Genomic DNA, 20,962 nt, shown 5'->3' with positions numbered 1-20,962 from the left:
GAAGGCCAAAAAGATCAAAGGACAACAACCACCCGAGCCACTGCCTGTTCACCCCGCTACCATCCAGAAGGCGAGGTCAGTACAGGTGCATCAAAGTTGGGACCGAGAGACTAAAAAACAGCTCTCTCAAGGCCATCAGACTGTTAAACAGCCATCACTAACATTGAGTGGCTGCTGCCAACATACTGACTCAACTCCAGCCACTTTAATAATGGAAAAATGTATGTAATCAATTTATCACTAGCCACTTTATATAATGCTTACATACCCTACATTACTCATCTCATATGTATATATACTGTACGCTATACCATCTACTGCATCTTGCCATCTTGATGTAATTAAATGTATCTCTAGCCACTTTAAACAATGCCACTCTATATAATGTTTTCATACCCTACATTAATCATCTCATATGTATATACTGTACGCTATACCATCTACAGCATCTTGCCATCTTGATGTAATTAAATGTATCGCTAGCCACTTTAAATACTGTTTACATACCCTACATTACTCATCTCATATGTATATACTGTACTCTATACCATCTACTGCATCTGCCTATGCTGTTCTGGCAAGTGTCCCAGTCACAATACTTTGAGCTCACTGTATAGAATTGTAATTCATATCGGCACCAACATTTCACGACAATATTGTATTGTGAGAGGTCCCTGGCAAATTCCCAGCCCTAAAACAGACCCAAACACAGAGCCACTCGAGCACTTTCAACTCAGCCTGTTGTGAATGTTGAAACAGTGAGTTTTAATTACAGACGTTTTCTGGCAGCATCTCATGGACTCTTGACAACTGCAACCCACTCACTGGGCCTCGGTCTCTCACGGGTCATCAACAGTTCATACCTTACAGGCAACATCACTCGGAGTAGCCTCCAAACCACATCTCCTTTAACTGGCCATTTCAAACTCTGGCCTCTCATAAAAGAAGACATTGTGAAGTGATGGTATGGAAATAATGTGAATGGAACCTTTATATTTTTTCCCAGGAGATCATGTTAGTTTTCTTAATTCTGTGCATGTGTACCGAGTGCCTTCATGTTTCAGGAGGCAGAAAATGAATCAAATCAAGAGATATTTCAATTCAGCTTGTGATTGCGTGGAGGTGGGCTTTCTTAACAGCTGCCTTTGACCTTGTTCATTAGGGCACAACAAAACGTTTTGAAATGCTTTTCAACAGAAAATGACAAAGCGTGTATTTTGACAAGTGCAGTTAATACCTCCCTGTTTAACTCAGTTCTCTCCTGTTTGGTGCCTAATGAATGCAACCGTTGTCAGCTCCCAATCCACAGTACAGGATAAATGTAACTGAAGGGTGGAAGAGGAGAGAAGGGGGAATGAATGAGATGTTATTGACATTCTCCACATCTGAATAAATAGGTCAATATGGACATTAGGAATAATGTTTAACAGGTCAAAAACAACAAGCCTGTTAGACGTCTATAGAAGCATTGGTTTAGCCTAGTCACTATAGGGATATAAACAGATTTTGGCACAAAATTGGCAAGAAATAAGTATTATGTGCGTATGGTACATTTCTGGGATCTTTTATTTCAACTCATGAAACCAACATCTTACATGAGTTTATAATTTTGTGCAGTATATACATATATATCTTGAAGAATATATGCTTCATGAGTGGAGTTCAACTGTCGTACCCAATCAGAACCCAAAATATAAGCTTGTTTTAACAATGTTTGGGACAGTTTTAGGTTGTTGATTTGTCACTATCAATGAGCATTTCTCCTTTGCCAAGGTTATCCATCCACCTGTTAATTTCTCTACCATAAGTCACCTCCTCCAACATTGTTTTAGAGAATTTTGCAGTACGTTCAACTGGACTCAACTAAAGACCATGTGTAACCACACCAGCTCAGGACCTCCACATTCAGCTTCTTCCCCTGTGGGATCATCTGAGACCAACCACCCTCACAGCTGATGAAACAGGAGTATTTCCTGTCTGTAATAAAGCCCTTTTTTGTAGGGAAAAACAAATGACTATTGGCTGGGCCTGGCTCCCATAAGAGCGTCTGCTAAATGACTTAAATGTAATGTAATGTAAAAGTGGGTGGGCCTATGACCTCCCAGGCCCACCCATGGCTGCGCCCCTGCTCAGTCATGTGAAATCCATAGATTAGGGGCTAATTCATTTATTTACATTGACTGATTTCCTTACATGAACTGTAACGAAGTAAAATTGTTTGTTTATATTTTTGTATATACAGCGCATTCGGAAAGTATTCAGACCCCTTCACTTTTCCACATTATGTTAAATCCATTGTATAATAAAGGATGTAATTCAAAATCAATCTACACACTAGCCCATAATGAAGTAAAAACAGTTTAGACATTTTTGCAAATGTATTAAATAAAACACTGAAATAACCTAACTATTCAGACCCTTTGCTCTGAGACTCAAAATTGAGCTCAGGTGCTTCCTGTTTCCATTGATCATCCTTGCGATGTTTCTACAACTTGGAGTCCACCTGTTCTAAATTCAATTGATTGGACATGGCTTGGAAAAGCACACACCTGCCTAGATACGGTCCCACAGTTGACAGTGCATGTCAGAGTAAAAACCAAGCCATGAGGTTGAAGGAATTGTCCGTAGAGCTCAGAGAACGGATTGTGTCGAGGCACAGATCTGGGAAAGGGTACCAAAAACTTTCTGCAGTATTGAAGGTCCCCAAGAACACAGTGGCCTCCATCATTCTTAAATGGAAGAAGTTTGTAACCACCACCACTCTTCCTAGAGCTGAGCAATCAGGAGAGAAGAGCCTTGATCGGGGAGTTGACCAAGAGCCTTATGGTTGCTCTGGAGTTCCTCTTTGGAGATGGGAGAACCTTCCAGAAGGACAACCATTTCTGCAGCACTCCACCAATCAGGCCTTTATGGTAGAGTGGCCAGACAGAAGCCACTCCTCAATAAAAAGGCACAAGATAAACGCCAAGCGGGCTTTCCTAAAAGGTAACTAAAGGATTCTCATACCATAAGAAACAAGATTTTCTGGTCTGATGAAACCAAGATCAGATGTTATGCTTGGCATTCAGGTAGAAGAAGCCTGGCACCATCCCTACGGTGAAGCATGGTGGTGGCAGCATTATGCTGTGGGGAAGTTTTTCAGCAGCAGGGACTGGGAGATTAGTCAGGATTGAGGGTAAGATGAACGGAGCAAAGTACAGAAAGATCCTTGAAGTCCTGAGCGTTCTGTAGCAGGTTATCCGACTGGGGCTAAGGTTCACCTTCCAAAAAGACAACACAGGAGTGGCTTCAGGAAAAGTCTCAATGTCCTTGAGTGGCCCAGCAAGAGCACCAACTTCAACCCAATCAAACATCTCTGGAGAGACCTGAAAATAGCTGTGCTGCGATGCTCCCCATTCAACCTGACAGAGCTTGAGAGGATCTGCAGAAAAGAACAAGAGAAACTCCCAAAAATACAGGTCTGCCAAGCTTGTAGCGTTATCCCAAGAAGACTTGAAGCACCTTTGGCAGCGTTTACAAAGTACTGAGTAAGGGGTCTGAATACTTATGTAAATATAATGTTTTTTTATAAATAAACTAGCAAAAATAAATATTTGTCGTCATGGTATTGTGTGTAGATCACATCAAAATTGCAATATTGACATGTGCAATATCCACATCACAAGAGACTTATATCGCATGCTATATTCTGAAACATCTCAGCCACTTGTAACATTTGCTATAGTTTACTCCATTTTTTTTCTCCTCTTGCAGCTGCATCCCACACACACACCAAGTGCCTCCCATAGACATTAAAACCAGTAGATGGTGATAGGAATAAGTGGATGACGTCAGCGCTATGGAAACTCCCGACGGCGCATTAAGCTGGAAGTATTTGAAGTGCCTTAATTCTTAATGACATTAAAAAATATTTTAAAATTAAGTGAAAGTGACCATCAACCATAATCCTTTGCTAGTTACGTAGTCGTTTTCATCCTGCCTGAGAGACACGTGCATGAGGGCGCGAGCATCCTCGTAGCCTGCCGGCCCGTGATTGTCTGTCAGCACGTGGTCCTGTGTGACAACAAATGTAGTAGTCAGAATGGATCACTGTTTAATTAAAATATCTTGATTTGTAGCGAACTTTATAACAATTCACCATTGGGACTTGATCAAAATAAAACATTTTAGAGCTCAAAAACAGGCACCTAAATTCTTCTGGTTTGGCCGTTCTGGCGATCGTAATTGACACAGGCTTTCTAGGGCAGACCAGGGATTTTGGCACCGCTATGTTACTATGGAGTAGCCAACCAGCAGAGCTAATGACTTCACGCACCAGACACTGGGGACGTTGAGCCGCCTCTGTCACTTAACTGGCACAGTTCCTCGTCCTCGCTGTTAGATTCACTAGAAGTTTGCTTGCTGTTCTGTTTGGAACAATCGGTTGACTGCATTTGACCTAACTAGAGGTCGACCGATTAATTAAGGCCGATTTCAAGTTTGCATAACAATTGGTAATCAGCATTTTTGGAAGCCGATTATGGCCGATTACATTGCAATCCATGAGGAAATTGAGTGGCAGGCTGACCACCTGTTACGCGAGTGCAGCAAGGAGCCAAGGTATGTTGCTAGCTAGCATTAAACATATTTTATTTTAAAAAACAATCAATCTTCACATAATCACTAGTTAACCTACATATGTAGTTATCTAGCTTGTCCTGCGTTGCATATAATCAATGCGGTGCCTGTTAATTTATCATCGAATCACAGCCTACTTCGCAAAAACGAGGGATGATTTAACAAAAGCACATTCGCAAATAAAGCACAATCATTTCACAAATGTACCTAACCATAAACATCAACGCCTTTCTTAAAATCAATACACAAAAGTATATATATTTTTTTAAACCTGCATGTTTAGTTAAAAGAAATTCATGCAGGCAAGATGAACTAGGATTTATTGCACGCAGTGTCAGGGTATATGCAACAGTTTAGGCTGACTGGCTTGTTGCGAACTAACTTTCCAGAATTATGACATAACATTGAAGTTTGTGCAATGTAACAGCATATATTTAGACTTAGGGTTGCCACCCGTTCAATCAAATATGGAACAGTTCTGTATTTCACTGAAAGAATAAAGGCTCGTATTTCTGTGTTTATTATATTAGAATTAAGTCTATGATTCGATATTTGATAGAGCAGACTGACTGAGCGGTGGTAGGCAGCAGCAGGCTCGTAAGCATTCATTCAAACTTTACTGTGTTTGCCAGCAGCTCTTAGCAATGCTTGACTCACAGCGCTGTTTATGACTTCGAGCCTATCAACTCTTGAGATTAGGCGGGCAATACTAAAGTGCATATTAGAACATCCAATAGCCAAAGGTACATGAAATACAAATAGTATAGAGAGAAATAGTCGACGAGTCATAATTCCAATAATAACGACAACCTAAAACTTCTTAACTGGGAATATTGAAGAACTGGGAACATTGAATCAATCACCAGCTTTCATATGTTCTGAGCAAGGAACTTAAATGTAAAAATGTAAAAAGCTAACATTTTACCTTCTTCTCCAACACTGTGTTTTTGCATTATTTAAACCAAATTGAGCATGTTCCTTATTTATTTGAGACTAAAAATATTTTATTTATGTATTATATTAAGTTAAAATAAGTGTTCGTTGTTCATTCAGTATTGTTGTAATTGTCATTATTATAAATAAATACAATTGTGTATATATATATATATATATTTTTATTTTTATTTTTTAAGAAAATTTGCTCATTCAGTATTGTTGTAATTTTCATTATTATAAATAAATACAATTAATTATATAGATATATATAAATTTTAAGAAAATCTGCTTTTTTTGGTCCTCCAATAATCGGTATCGGCGTTGACAAATCATAATCGGTCATCCTCTATTCTAAAACAAACAATTCTGCTTTCCACTGCTTCTTAATATAAGTCATTTTATTTATAGGATTCCAAAAGTTATACCAATAGTTATGACCTTTGTCAAATCACAATATCTGGTAAAGAACTACATTTAAAAAAATGTAAATCGCTATTCGATTTCTACCATATCGTGCAACCCTAATACACATCATTAAAGTCTAAAATGAATGTAGCAACTGCAAGAAATGCTACCCTTGTAGATTCCATCTGTGCGGAGTTGTGAGAAGAATGACTGTAAGTCCCTAAGAGTGTCCCTACATAGCAGCTGTGGTGCTAGTTGTTTGGTATTAAAATAGTCTCAGAAGTAGTCGACAACAAGAAAAACATGACATTGGATGCAAAGCTGGTACATTTCAAATGAATCAGACACACAAGAAGTTTCCCTCCCATCTAGCTGGATACACATGGTGAACTTGTTATGAGTAGTTAGCAGATGAGGCGGGGCTGGTATGTCTACACATGGTTCCCAGCAAGCTTTGGCCATTCATTTTATTTTACACACACATTAAAACACAGTCTTGGGAAGTGCAATTAAAACCTCACAAATCACCCAGAAAAACAGTTACATTCCTCAACAAATAAGTCCCCAATACAAGGATGCCATTGTCATCTTTATATTCGACCTGCCAAAATCCAACGGTTGCCGGCTACCAACAATGAGCAAAACCAGGAATGAGTCACCCAACGCCCCCAATAACTCTGCCTTTTTACTCCATTAAGATACAGGAGATAAAGCCCTCGAGGGCTCAATTGAAGATAAGAGAAGCATGACTGTGTGTATGTCCCACTGTAAAGCAATGTGAGAGTTGCTCGTTCACAATAGAGGGGATTGATTTGAGACCTTGATGCAGCCTAACACAGTAAACTGGGCTTGGGTGTTTTAGAATGCAATTGTCCACACAAATGTAAAGGACTGCCCAATTCAATGTTACCGTAGTTACGTTAACATTAGTAGCTGTAAATTGCTTTAGATAAGAGCGTCTGCTAAATGACTAAAATGAAAATTTAATAAACAGTTAAATGGATGAGATCGGCACATAATTTGCAGTTTGGGTCCCATTCAGTGCAGAAAAGGCAGGCCCAAAGATCTCACTTCTTGAGTGTATATTCAAATGGATGATTACAGGGGAATGTAGTTAAGTCACAGTTTATTGTGCAGGCAAAATTAGAGGCGCCATCTATACATCATATGACAACAACACATTGCTGTTAATGATGACTCATAGAAGAATATGCAGCAGCTGGCTGGTTATTAACCAATCATTTCATTCAAAAATAGGCTGATGAGTGCAAGAGTGGGTGGTGCAGAAAGCATGTTTACTGGTGATGTTTCTGTTCACATCACACACGACAATGATCAATGCTGACCTATGTCTAAGTAGTGAGTGTGAACTGTCAGCCACTAATCACCCATCGATTGACAGCCCCCTGTTTCGGCTAAATATATTTCCAAACAACCCTGATGAATTCAACTTTGATTTAAGGATGATCCTTGTAAGTATTAAAAACCGTATTGTTAACTATAGTCATTGTAGTTATATAGTAAACAATAGCCATATGGTTCTTTTTTTAAACAGCTAGCCTTATTTCGAAGTAACCTGCCTAACCATAACCTCAATTAATTGTGACAAGTTTGACAGGTGCCCCGCTGCTTGACAGCAGAGAGCATTCACACCCTGCTGGCTTGCCTGTCCAACTTCCTTGATCAAACTAAACATGGCATTCCTATCTAGCTTGAGACCACTCATGCACAAATAAATCACACTTAATAATTCGATATTTATAGACAGGGATCTGCTTACCCTTGAGACAGTGAGATCTGTCATAAGCTGATCGAAGGCCAGCGTCTCCTCTGCTTGTTTCTGGTTGTGCAGCGCTATCTTTTCGCTGAACTTCCTGGGGTTTGAGCCACCCGAGCCCGGGGATCCGGACATGGTGTGGGCCGCACAGTTTTAAAATGTTACTTAAATGTAAAGCGAGTGCTTGGGGCACAAATATAGAGAGTGTGGTTTTGATTGTCAGTCCACTTTTAGCGAATCCATCAGTGCTGCTTCAAATCGTCGCGTTGGCAAATTTTCGGTGCTAGCTAACGTTAGCTTGATAGCCACATAAGTTAACAATAGTGAACAGTTCAGCTGACAAGTGTTTGTAAACAAACTAATTCCAAAATGTGTTTTCGGTGCCAGCAGGTAACGCTTACCGAAGTTATTGAGTTCTATACATCCCAACGTATTGTCAATGCATGGGAAAATATTTACATTTGTAAATAGTTAGCTAAACTAATAAGCCAACAACTTGTTTGAAACTCAATCAGTAGCTAGTTATGTTAACTAGCTAGCGTGAGAGAGTGCCAGTGCTAGCTAGCTACCTGTCACTTCCATTTTCTTCATTAACAATTTAGCTTAAAATAGTAACGTTATTTGAGGACGTATCCAGCAATGCATTGTCAATTGAGGCAACACGCGTAGCTAAATAACAAATAATAAGTACTTCAACCTCTTCAAAGCTATCAAAACTGTCATTTTATGCAGTGTATAAAAATGTTCGATAAAAATTACAGCTACGCAGCAAGCTCATACAGTAGCTACCGCGTAACGCGACACGAACAGCAGAAGAGAAGCGCAATTTACGTTGACTAAAGATTTGTAAACTAAAACAATATTTGCTAACGTTGCCCAAATAGTTGTTAGCAATGTTTTCATTAGCGAATACTTTCCCTTGTGGAGAAGATTTCGAAATGTAATTTCAACAAGTGTCGGAAAGATCTTGCCGTTGCAGCGCGAGGGTTATCCAAATCAGCATGTAACATAATCCACTCTCTCGATCTCAAAAACATTGCTTTCGATTCTGGTCCTCTGATTAGGCAGGCAGGTCGACTGTAACAGCTACAACTATTTTTTACAGGCTATATTTAGATAGCGTGTAAACATTCAAATCCATGCGGTAAAGTCGAGCTTCTTCTCGTCTTGTCTCCTGTTGCATATCGCTCCATAGTTTTGTCGGCTCTCGTTGGTGAGATCCCTTTCCCGCTGATCCTGCCATATAAAAAATAAAAAACTGCTTGAAACTGTAAAACAACCTTACCGGTTATGTCCACAGGAGGGCAATGAAGAACTCTTAAAGGGGATGTGTACCTGGCCGCATTATCCAACTGAATATTGTAGCATAGAAACACTTCAACGGAATCCTTTTCACTGCAGCCAATAACAAGTTTCCTTCCAGTTTTTATGCGAGTTAAGTCATACAGTATAAATACAAAGTCAAGACAGCTGTGATAGTAACAGAGGTTTTGGTACAATTTTATAAAAGCCAACAGATAAATTGTTTGTTCGACATGGTGGGATCTTTTTGTTTCCGTAAAATAAATTATGCAAGAAATGGTGCTTGCCTACGGAGCTGTGAGGGGAACGGCACCTCAGTACCTCCAGGCTCTGATCAGGCCCTACACCCAAACAAGGGCACTGCGTTCATCCACCTCTGGCCTGCTCGCCTCCCTACCACTGAGGAAGTACAGTTCCCGCTCAGCCCAGTCAAAACTGTTCGCTGCTCTGGCTCCCCAATGGTGGAACACACTCCCTCACGACGCCAGGACAGCGGAGTCAATCACCACCTTCCGGAGACACCTGAAACCCCACCTCTTTAAGGAATACCTAGGATAGGATAAATTGTAAAGTGGCTGTTCCATTGGATGTCATAAGATGAATGCACCAATTTGTAAGTCGCTCTGGATAAGAGCGTCTGCTAAATGACTTAAATGTAAATGTCGGTCAAGCACCTTTATGCGCAAATATTGATATAATAACCATCATATTGAAGTAAACTTGGAGTCACATGATGATATGGTGTGAGGTCCTCCCACTACGACTCTACGAGGAAACCATGTAGTTGATTCGACTACAGATTAAATAAATTGTGAAAGTGCACAATGAGCTTGATGCTTCTTTCCACTAAATATCGAGGGTCTTATTCTGGAGACATGATGGTCGATGCTTAACTGCCATTTGACAAATATAAATATTCTCGCTCTTATCCATAATCTTATCATGTAGACGAGCCTACCCGCAATGTATCTGTGAGCTGTTGGCTTGAGCACATGTGCCAAGAGCACAGTTTTTGTGACAAAACTATTGGTAGAGTTGAAAATGCACTGGAAACGCAATGAACTTCATTTTTATTCGGGAAATGAAAACTTAAGCGAAAAAGTACATTTTGTGTGCACTACGTCATCACACTGATTGTTATCCACAAGAAGTCCGATTTTCTTTGTGCAGATTTTTTTATATTTGTATGAAAATCTGGCATCAATTGGATGGAAACCTAGTTCATTGTAGAGATGGTTGCCAAACTGAGATTGTGACACTAGGGATAAGTTGATACACTGAAATATGACTGTAACCACTTCTGAATATAGCCTAGGAATTCAAACATAGCCTTTGTCTGAAAAAAGTGTTTTTGCTTCATTTTGTACATCATTTAATCATAGCATCCACTAAGAAACTGCATATTACATAATTTTGTGTATTTGAAACCATGGGGAACATGTTGCTATTTCTGTTCATGTTTTGCTTGGGACACCTAGGCCAGGATTTAATCAGATCGGCCTGTCAACAATGGGCCTTTTAAAAGTAATGTTACCATGTTCACATTCTAGGTAAACGCTGCAGATATTTTCATCTCAATTGGAAATTGCCTTTAAATAATAATACAAATTAGATGGGTGCTTATATTTGTCATACTTCCGGCATAGTCTTTATCATACGGTTGTTCAGCCTCATTATTTAGTTAACTGAATGGTAATTGACCTGGATACAAATGTCTACGAAATGAAGGAAACATTTAAGTGCTCATAACAATCGTAAATATGTATTTTACCAGTGGCACACACGTGAAAGTAAATTAGCTTGATTTATTCAGGTTCTTCTTGTACTTTTCATTCTCAAACCTATCCAATCATCCATGGACATACAGAACTAGAACCTGCTGGCTAGTGTCCACATGGAGAAAAAATATTGTATATAAAATATGACATCATACAATGCAAATGAAATACTGACATTCTGCAAAACAATCCATGTTAACTAATAGGACCAGTTTCCCCAGACACAGATTAGGTTCATCCTGAATCTCTATTAAATCTATTTCAGTTCAGGACTAGGCTGGATCTGGTTTTGGGAAACTTTCCCTTCAAGTTCATTTACTATTCATAAAGTGTGCATAATAACCAATGTGTATTTAACTATTTATAAACATTCAAATGTATACATCATGTGTAAGCATTCTTAACATTTAATTTAAAACTCTTAATGAATGTTTTAAATTGTCACTTTTTTTTTTATATGTCACTGGTAATATGTATCTCACGAAAAATGGCATTATTAAAGCTTTATTCTTTAAAACATTCTATGGACTACGGGCGAAAGAGCTTAGGCTACTAGGTAACTATATCTTGGTTAGGCCCAGTGTAAATTAACTTCAATACAAGGGTACACTGGTTAAAAAAAAAAATTTCAAAACCATTCTGACAGGGTAGTACTGTATATCACGCTTTCCAGTCTTCTGAAAGGGAGCAGATTGTCGTAAGGATTCTGTGCCCGAGACTGTTTGTTTAGTGTACAGTGAGTGACATCTACTGGAACCTAAAGCATATCTCGTCATTGTTATATGATACTGCACTCTAGACTGAGTGTATGAACCGTTTCCTCCAGAGTGGTGAACGGAGTAAAAGCAACTGAAGTCACCGTATTTTCATTTAATAGTGAATGTGACTAACTATGAAACGTGTTTTGCTCTGACAACAATACTCCTTAAAAGGAAAATAAAAGAAAGTAACCTTAACTATACTTGGAGGACTGACAAGAATAAATAAGGACAGTTTTCTTTTATAAATTTATTCAACACAAAGCATAACACATCTTTTCTACATTGATTGTTCAGTCTACTCTTGAAAGGCTATTTCCTATGCCAATAGTGGATTTGCAAGTTTCTTAAAGTTACTGTATGACAAAATTGCTTGCGATGTCATCAACATGCAACTGTTGAATTGCGTTTCAAATAACTGGAAAACAACCTGACAGACAAATCCATATCTTATACCTTTGACAGTCTTACAGTAACATAGTAACACAAAATGCAACAAGCACTCTGGATCCTGACGAGGATACACTTGGAGCATCCAGCAGGCTTCCGGTGGACTTTTCCTTGGCGAATAAGGCACATACCGTACGGTGAATATTCCATCTCAATAAGGCACATAATGAATACATATACTTAAAGTAGTGCGGAAGAGGGGGAAACCGAGCTAAGATAAGACAGCATAGAGCCAAGGCCCTCTGTTAGATGTTCTGTTCTCAACAGTGTCTGTAGCCCCCTCTCCTTCTCTTTCCATCCATCTCATCCATCTATTTCCCGTAAAACTTCTTGTTGAGCAGGAAGATGAGCAGGTTGACATTGATGGTGGCCCTGTCGAAGAGCTTCATCACAGCCACACCCTCATACTGCAGCTGCAGGAGGTCCTGGGAGAGAGAAGAGAAGGGAGAGTAAGAAGGGAGAGAAGGGAGAAGGGAGAGAAGGGAGAGATGAGATGGAGAGGAAGGGAGAGCACGAGAGGCAGGAAGAGGGAGAGGGAGGGAGAGCACGAGAGGCAGGAAGGGAGAGCACAAGAGGCAGGAAGAGGGAGCGGGAGGGAGAGCACGAGAGGCAGGAAGAGGGAGAGGAAGGGAGAGCACGAGAGGCAGGAAGAGGGAGGGAGAGCACGAGAGGAAGAGGAGCAGAGAAAGGGGAGAGCGAGGGAGATGAGGAGAAATGGAGAAAGAATCATTTGAAAAAGTATTTTTAAAAAGACAGAAATATCAACCATAAAATCCCATTTGACCACCTTCTTCACATCCCAGCATCACTGTACATCATTCACATGTATACCTGGTATTCCAACTGTAACGTCTCCAAGTGCACTCCCATGAACTTGGCCTTCACATCGAACACTCCAACCGCCTCCGACGGAGAGATCTCAAAGATAACGTTCTTAAACCTGTGTGTGGGGGAGGGGGATGTCAATTGTTTGCCTAAAACTAAGGATTTGTGTGATGTCATGAGATGTATCCATATTACATCATAAATCCCATACAGCTAACTTTCAAGACAACATTTGGTAAACAATTATTAACTAAACATCCAAGGTCTATCTTTAACTTACTGGTTTGTCTGCAGGTCTTCAATCTCGATCAGCACACCCTTCTCATGGAGGCGAGCGGCAGTGTACTTCTGAGACACCTGTTTACTCTTCTTGGCCTTGGTGTCACCTGGTTTCTTTGACAGCCTGAGGAGGGAGGGAGAGAATAGTGTCCATAACACTGTCACACATCGTAACATAGAGGAAGTTGCAGTTGCCTTCTGCTAGAAACTTAACATTTTGGTAGTTCCATTCCATTTCAGGGTCGTGTTCACTAGGCATGGAATTAAAACGGAGAGGTACTTCCTAGACTTGTCCAATAACAAACACTTGTTACATTTTGTTAACTTGTGTCCAAATGAACACAACCCAGATGTAAAAAGTATGACAATGGCTCCACCCAGCCCTCTAATAGGTTCAAACCCTTGACCTCTGCAGTGCATGTTTCCCCGTCCATCTTATTCACTTACACATAACATTTCTGTAATAAGAATTCAGAGTTGAGCTCTTGATCCTTTATTCTACTGACACACAAAACATCCTCTGTGAACCCTGAGATTCCAACCTGCATCCCCCCGGTCACCTGCCCACCTCTCAAACCTGGAGGCTAGCGTCTTCCCTCTGGTATGAAGACAAAGCCCACTCACTTTCCCTTGTTGCTGGCCAGGTTGTCCATGCAGGTCTTGATGTACTGATTGTAGTAGTCAATCTGGACGTTGTAGAAGGCGGTCTTGGAGTTGAGGGCGGCATTTGTCTGTTGGAGCTTCACCAGCTCCGCCTTCCTCCGCTGCCGATACCGTCGCTGGTTTCGGATGTCCTGGAACAAACACAACTTATATTTTATGTGGCACATCCACAAAAACACGTATACTATAAGTAGCACACACGTGACAGACACAGAAACACGTATACTATAAGTAGCACACACGTGACAGACACAGAAACACGTATACTATAAGTACCACACACGTGACAGACACAGAAACACTGACTCTAAGTAGCACACAGTACAGACACAGATGTCGTTGATTAAGGTCCTGTGAAGACAGACACACGTTCACTATAAGGTGGACAGACACACACGTATACTATAAGTAGCACACTGACAGACACAGAAACACGTCATACTATAAGGTCCTGGTACGTGACAGACACAGAAACACGTATACTCATAAGTAGCACCTTGACAGACACAGCTCTGCCAGGCGCTGACAGACACAAAACACGTCTTGTCCTTCTTGCCCTGCAGCGTAGGCTGTCATCCACACACGTGACAGACACAGCTTCATCTTCTCTGGGTTTTGGCATCGCGGATGGCCAGACACAAAAGCACGCTGGTACTCCACTTCCTGGAAGGGGAAAACAGGGGTGGTGTCACGTGACAGACACAGAAACACGTGTACTGGCAGAAGATTCCCCAAGGCACAGATCTATAAGTCAGCTTCATGGGACAGAAAATGCTAAACTGACTCAAGATCAGCACACGTGACATACTGTCATTGTGCACAAAATACACGTATACTATAAGTAGCACAACGTGACAACACAGAAACCAGAGGAAGTCCTACACAGTGACAGACTTTAAACTGGTGCAACTAAGAGTCTTTAGTGGTGTGCAGACTCTGCTTTACCTCTATGGCACACACGTGATATCACAAAAACAAAGATAGTGTAAGTGAGCTGACAACTAATATTACAGGTTTACATCCTTCCACCCCTGACAGACACAAAACATTTATTATAATAGCAAACACGTGACAGACACAGAAACAAACCAAATTAAATAGATAAACAATCCAAAAAACAGTATACTATAAGTAGCACACACGTGAAAGACACAGAAACACGTATACTATAAGCTAGCACAGTGTTGTAAAAATGAGCAAATAGTTGAAGTACAAACGGACAGAATAAAAACGTAAACTATAAGTTGCATTTACACGTGTTTGACACAGAAACACTGGTATGCTCTAAGTAGCACACACGTGACAGACACAAAAACACGTATACTATAAGTAGCACACACGTGACAGACACAAATCTTGCTACTATGATGTCAAACTGTGACATTCCAAAAACCGTAATAGATAGGGAGTTGACAAACATTGGAACATGTTTTCAAATCCACTGGTTCTGTGACAACTGAGAAACATGTGTATCTAAGTATGCACTGGAAGGAGGTTACTATAAGTCACACAGTTTCAGACACAAAACACGTTTTGCATGTTGCAAAAACGTGACAGACACAAATGGTATTAGTCTTGTCCCACGTGACAGACACCCGAAACACGTATACAAAGGTAGAGCCATGTGACAGACACAAAACACGGCCCTATAAAGCACACACTGACAGACACAGAAACACTGCTCCATTAACCACAACGTGACAGAAGGAAACACTGTACAGCTATAACCGTAGCATGTGTCCGACCCCCACAGGAGTCACTAGAGAGCAATGAAGGTGTCCCCCACAGGAGTGACAAGACACAAAATCACGTAACCCAGACGAGCACGCTGGGACAGACACAGAAACAGCATCATGGGCCTCCCGTTGCAGCCAGCTGAAACACAGCCTGGGATCAACCCGCACACAGTGACACCTCAAGACCTGCAGAGCTATACCGTGCACTACACGTGAGGTGCCTAAAGCACGTTTGATATCAACAAAGCATTTGTTTTGTTTCTTTGTCAATTACCATGGCATGGTACAAAACTTAGGGTCCTGGAAGTGGTTCATACCCAAGACATGCTAACTCTCACCATTACAGTAAGGTGGGGTATGTCATTGATGAGGTCCTGGTAGCGGTTCTCAGGGTGCACCTTGCCCAGCTCTGCCAGGCGCTGCAGGTTGCTCCTGATCTTGTCCTTCTTGCCCTGCAGCGTCAGGCTGTCATCCACCACCGGCTTGGCCTGCTTCATCTTCTCTGGGGTTTTGGCATCGCGGATGGCCCGCCGCTGCATAGCACGCTGGTACTCCACTTCCTGGAAGGGGGAAAACAGGGGTGGTGTCATGCGTTGCTCTGGCGAAGATTCCCCAAGGCACAGATCTAGGGTCAGCTTCGCTTCCCCCAATTCTAACCTAAACAGTAGTGGGGAAAATGCTAAACTGACTCAAGATCAGCGTCTAGGGGCAACTTCACCATATACTGTCATTGTGCACAAATCATAGTTGAATAAAGCCAAGCAAAAGTGATAACTCCCGAACCCAGAGGAAGTCCTACTCAGTTGACTACTTTAAACTGGTGCAAGCTAAGAGTCTTTAGTGGTGTGCCCTCTCTGCTTTACCTCTATGGCACAACGATATCATCAAAAACAAAGATAGTGTTAGTGAGCTGCTAACTAATATTACAGGTTTACATCCTTCCCTCCCCCTCAATTCAAAGGCATTTATTTGCATGGGAAACATGTTTACATTGCCAAACCAAATTAAATAGATAAACAATCCAAAATGAACAGTAAACATTACACACAAGTTAAAAGAATAGACATTTCGAATGTTATTATGGCTATGTACAGTGTTGTAAAAATGAGCAAATAGTTGAAGTACAAAAGGGAAAATGAATAAAAAGTAAATATGGGTTGTATTTACAGTGGTGTTTGTGCCTCACTGGTTGCTCTTTATGGCAACTGGTCACAAATCTTGCTACTGTGATGTCACACTGTGGTATTCCACCTAATAGATATGGGAGTTGATCAAAATTGGATTTGTTTTCAAATCCTTTCTGGTTCTGTGTAATCTGAGGCAAATATGTGTATCTAATATGGTCATACATTTGGAAGGAGGTTAGGAAGTGCATCTCAGTTTCTACCTTGTTTTGCAGTGTTGGAAAAAGTACCCAAATGGTAGTTAGTCTTGTCCCATCGCTGCAACTCCCGTACGGACCCGGGGGAAGCAAAGGTCGAGAGCCATGTGTCCTCCAAAACACGGCCCTGCCAAGCCGCACTGCTTCCACACACTGCTCCATTAACCCAATGTGTAGAAGGAAACACTGTACAGCTGGTAACCGTGTCAGCGTGCATGTGTCCGACCCCCCACAGGAGTCACTAGAGAGCAATGGGACAAGGCCAAAATCTCCCCTAACCCAGACGACGCTGGGCCAATTGTGCAGCATCATGGGCCTCCCGGTTGCAGCCAGCTGTGACACAGCCTGGGATCGAACCCGAATCTGTAGTGACACCTCAAGACCTGCAGAGCCTTACACCGCTGCACTACTCGGGAGGTGCCTAAAGCCTTTTTGATATCAACAAAGCATTTGTTTTGTTTCTTTGTCAATTAGTGTGTGCAGGGTACAAAACTTAGGCTCATAAGTATCATACCCCAAGACATGCTAACCTCTCACCATTACAATAAGGTGGGGTATGATATTTATACCTCTAACTTCCTCCTTCACCCAGTTCATTCAGAACTACCTGTAATCATGGTCACATCCACAATGTAGAAGTGTTCAAAACAAGACACTTAAAGCAACTTCAATTATTTACCATTCATTTCTATTGGCCACAAAATAATCGTAAACACAACCAAGACAGCAACTGCATCCAACAAGGTCGTAGAGTCACAAGCTTGATTTTTTTTCATCCTTGCTAGGAACATGGGAACAAATAATAAAGTTGAGACTACTTGAATAGGTCCCCTAATATGGGGGGGACTATGTACAAAAAGCACTGTAATTTGGATGACAATACCCTCAAATTAAAAGCTGACAGTCAGTACTTTAACCTCAGTCATTGTATCATTTCAAATCAAAGTGCTGGAGTAGAGCCAAAACACCTAATGTGTCACCGTCCCAATACTTTGAGCTCAGTGTACTGTTTAGGCGTTATACTGCCAAGTTTACACCTTCACTATTGCACTGAAACGTTTTGTCCAGGTCTCCCTCATTCATCCCTACCTCCTCAGTGTCTCACCTGTTCAGGATTGGCAGCACCCTCCAGAATCTCAGTGAGTGTTTCTCCAGGTTGGAACCGGATCACATCCACGATCAGCCGCTTGGTGCTGGAGAGAGAAAGATAGGGGGAAAGAGACATAGGAGCTATTCTAGGGTGTCAAGACAACAGTAGGTTTATTTTAGCTGCTAGACTGGAAGCGTAACTTTTAGCCGGTGTGAGCAGAGCGCTCTTGGGTGTGAGCAGAGCGAAAGCCACTTTATGCCTATTGCTCTTGGGTGTGAGCAGAGCGAAAGCCACTTTATGCTTATTGCTCTTGGGTGTGAGCAGAGCGAAAGCCACTTTATGCTTATTGCTCTTGGGTGTGAGCAGAGCGAAAGCCACTTTATGCCATTGCTCTTGGGTGTGAGCAGAGCGAAAGCCACTTTATGCCTATTGCTCTTGGGTGTGAGCAGAGCGAAAGCCACTTTATGCCTATTGCTCTTGGGTGTGAGCAGAGCGAAAGCCACTTTATGCCTATTGCTCTTGGGTGTGAGCAGAGCGAAAGCCACTTTATGCCTATTGCTCTTGGGTGTGAGCAGAGCGAAAGCCACTTTATGCCTATTGCTCTTGGGTGTGAGCAGAGCGAAAGCCACTTTATGCTATTGCTCTTGGGTGTGAGCAGAGCGAAAGCCACTTTATGCCTATTGCTCTTGGGTGTGAGCAGAGCGAAAGCCACTTTATGCCTATTGCTCTTGGGTGTGAGCAGAGCGAAAGCCACTTTATGCCATTGCTCTTGGGTGTGAGCAGAGCGAAAGCCACTTTATGCTTATTGCTCTTGGGTGTGAGCAGAGCGAAAGCCACTTTATGCCATTGCTCTTGGGTGTGAGCAGAGCGAAAGCCACTTTATGCTATTGCTCTTGGGTGTGAGCAGAGCGAAAGCCACTTTATGCTATTGCTCTTGGGTGTGAGCAGAGCGAAAGCCACTTTATGCTATTGCTCTTGGGTGTGAGCAGAGCGAAAGCCACTTTATGCTATTGCTCTTGGGTGTGAGCAGAGCGAAAGCCACTATGCTATTGTTCTTGGGTGTGAAGCTGTGAGTCGAAATCTGGAAATTACAACCAGAGCGAAAGCCACTTTATGCTATTGCTCTTGGGTGTGAGCAGAGCGAAAGCCACTTTATGCTATTGCTCTTGGGTGTGAGCAGAGCGAAAGCCACTTTAATGCTATTGTTCTTGGGTGTGAGCAGAGCGAAAGCCACTATGCTATTGCTCTTGGGTGTGAGCAGAGCGAAAGCCACTATGCTATTGTTCTTGGGTGTGAGCAGAGCGAAAGCCACTATGCTATTGTTCTTGGGTGTGAGCAGAGCGAAAGCCACTATGCTATTGTTCCTGGGTGTGAGCAGAGCGAAAGCCACTATGCTATTGTTCCTGGGTGTGAGCAGAGCCAAAGCCACTATGCTATTGTTCTTGGGTGTGAAGAGTGAGCCAAATTGCTCTTGGGTTGACAGAGGAAAAACCACTTTGATGCATTGCTCTTGAGGTGTGAGCAGAGCAAAGCCACTTTATGCCATTGCTCTTGGGTGTGAGCAGAGCGAAAGCCACTTTATGCCATTGCTCTTGGGTGTGAGCAGAGCGAAAGCCACATTTATGCTATTGCTCTTGGGTGTGAGCAGAGCAGAAAGCCACATGCTATTGCTCTTGGGTGTGAGCAGAGCCAGAAAGAGGGAAGATATGGTTTGGGTGTGAGCAGAGCGAAAGGACTTAATGCTACAAACAACTGGGTGTGAGCAGAGGAAACACTTATGCTATTGCTCTTGGGTGTGAGCAGATTTGCCACTTTGCTATTGTTCCTGGGTGTGAGGGACTAAAGCCACCTATTGGACTCTAATTGTGAAGAAATCCACTGTGCTATTGTCTCCACTCTGCCTTCATCTTGGGTGTGATTGAGGACTATGGCTATTGTTCCTGGGTGAAACACAATGAGTGGCAGCTCAATGCCACTATGCTATTGTTCTTGGGTGTGAGCAGAGCCAAAGCCACTATCTAGCATAGCCCTAAGAAAGTGTGTATTTTTTGTTCTTGGGTACTGAGCAGAGCCAAAGCCACTATGCTATTGTTCCTGGGTGTGAGCAGAGCCAAAGCCACTATGCTATTGTTCTTGGGTGTGAAGCTGTGAGTCGAAATCTGGAAATTACAACCAGTGAAAAACCATTCTGAGCAGCGTGAGCCTCCCGTGGAGCCGGCGCTCACACCCAGGTTTCATTTCAATTCATTGGAGCGGCTCACGCTCTGCAAAGGTCACGCCTCTAGTGTAGCAGGCCAGAAAGAGGAAGATAAGGTTCAGCCGTGAACGCACAAACAACTGAGGAGTCCGGGAACTCAATTTGGCCTCCTTTTGAACTAACACCTTGGATCTAATTGCTTAAAAATCTGTCTTCATCTCCTCTCCTTCATCTGCACTGATTGGAATTGAAACTTGGCAGGTGAAAACACAATGGTGGCAGCTCATATGGCTTCCTCCTGGTCAGTTCTTTCAGATAAGAGCAGTCGAGAAGGCGAAGCAAGGAGGACCGATTTAGACAATCGAGAAAGAGCCCTAAGAAAGTGTGTATTTTTTTATTGTATACAAATATTACTCTTACTTAAGCAGTAGAGTCCTGGCGTCCATCTCGGCATTGGCCTCTCCGGGAACATCAAACTTGTTGGCGATGAGGGACTCTGTCATATTGTCTCCCTGGGGGTACTGACCGATGAGGGACTCTCTCTGGGGATATCTAGGGTACTGACCGATGAGGGACTCTGGCATATCAGGTACTGGAGGATGGAAGGAAGCTCTAAGAGGGGAGAGCGATGACCGGTACTGACATTTAGAGGACTATGGCATATTCACTGATGTACTGACCGGTATGAGGGACTCTAGGAAACATTTATTACGGTATCTGACCCCTCTACATGAAATGGACTCTGGCATATCTACGGTACTGACCGAT

At 42.1% G+C, this 20,962-nt stretch overlaps 2 protein-coding genes and 1 long non-coding RNA gene across 3 annotated transcripts in view; all 3 read right to left on the bottom strand.

The window, feature by feature from the left end:
- The window catches only part of crtc3 (CREB regulated transcription coactivator 3), a 94,480-nt gene extending 85,480 nt beyond the window's left edge, over positions 1–9,000 (bottom strand). The window contains exon 1 of the mRNA XM_052515963.1: positions 7,739–9,000. Coding sequence (XP_052371923.1) covers positions 7,739–7,870 — 132 coding nt within the window. The 5' untranslated portion in view covers positions 7,871–9,000. The remainder of the gene's footprint in view (positions 1–7,738) is intronic.
- A 2,808-nt stretch (positions 9,001–11,808) lies between these two features.
- On the bottom strand, positions 11,809–14,093 carry LOC118373340 (ras GTPase-activating-like protein IQGAP1). Its single transcript, XM_052515968.1, has 4 exons — positions 13,752–14,093; positions 13,129–13,251; positions 12,855–12,963; positions 11,809–12,448 (listed from the first exon to the last, which is right to left on the bottom strand). Exons 1-4 carry the CDS (start codon positions 13,955–13,957, stop codon positions 12,335–12,337), a joined length of 552 nt encoding a protein of 183 aa, XP_052371928.1. The 5' UTR covers positions 13,958–14,093; the 3' UTR covers positions 11,809–12,334.
- A 333-nt stretch (positions 14,094–14,426) lies between these two features.
- Positions 14,427–20,676, bottom strand: LOC118373337 (uncharacterized). Its single transcript, XR_008131963.1, has 3 exons — positions 20,615–20,676; positions 18,013–18,100; positions 14,427–14,453 (listed from the first exon to the last, which is right to left on the bottom strand). It is a non-coding gene; the product is annotated as an uncharacterized LOC118373337 (long non-coding RNA).
- Between the last annotated feature and the right edge of the window lie 286 nt (positions 20,677–20,962).

Source organism: Oncorhynchus keta, unplaced genomic scaffold (genome assembly GCF_023373465.1).
Source record: "Oncorhynchus keta strain PuntledgeMale-10-30-2019 unplaced genomic scaffold, Oket_V2 Un_scaffold_3531_pilon_pilon, whole genome shotgun sequence".
NCBI lineage: Eukaryota > Metazoa > Chordata > Actinopteri > Salmoniformes > Salmonidae > Oncorhynchus > Oncorhynchus keta.
This window is presented reverse-complemented; position numbering and strand designations above follow the sequence as displayed.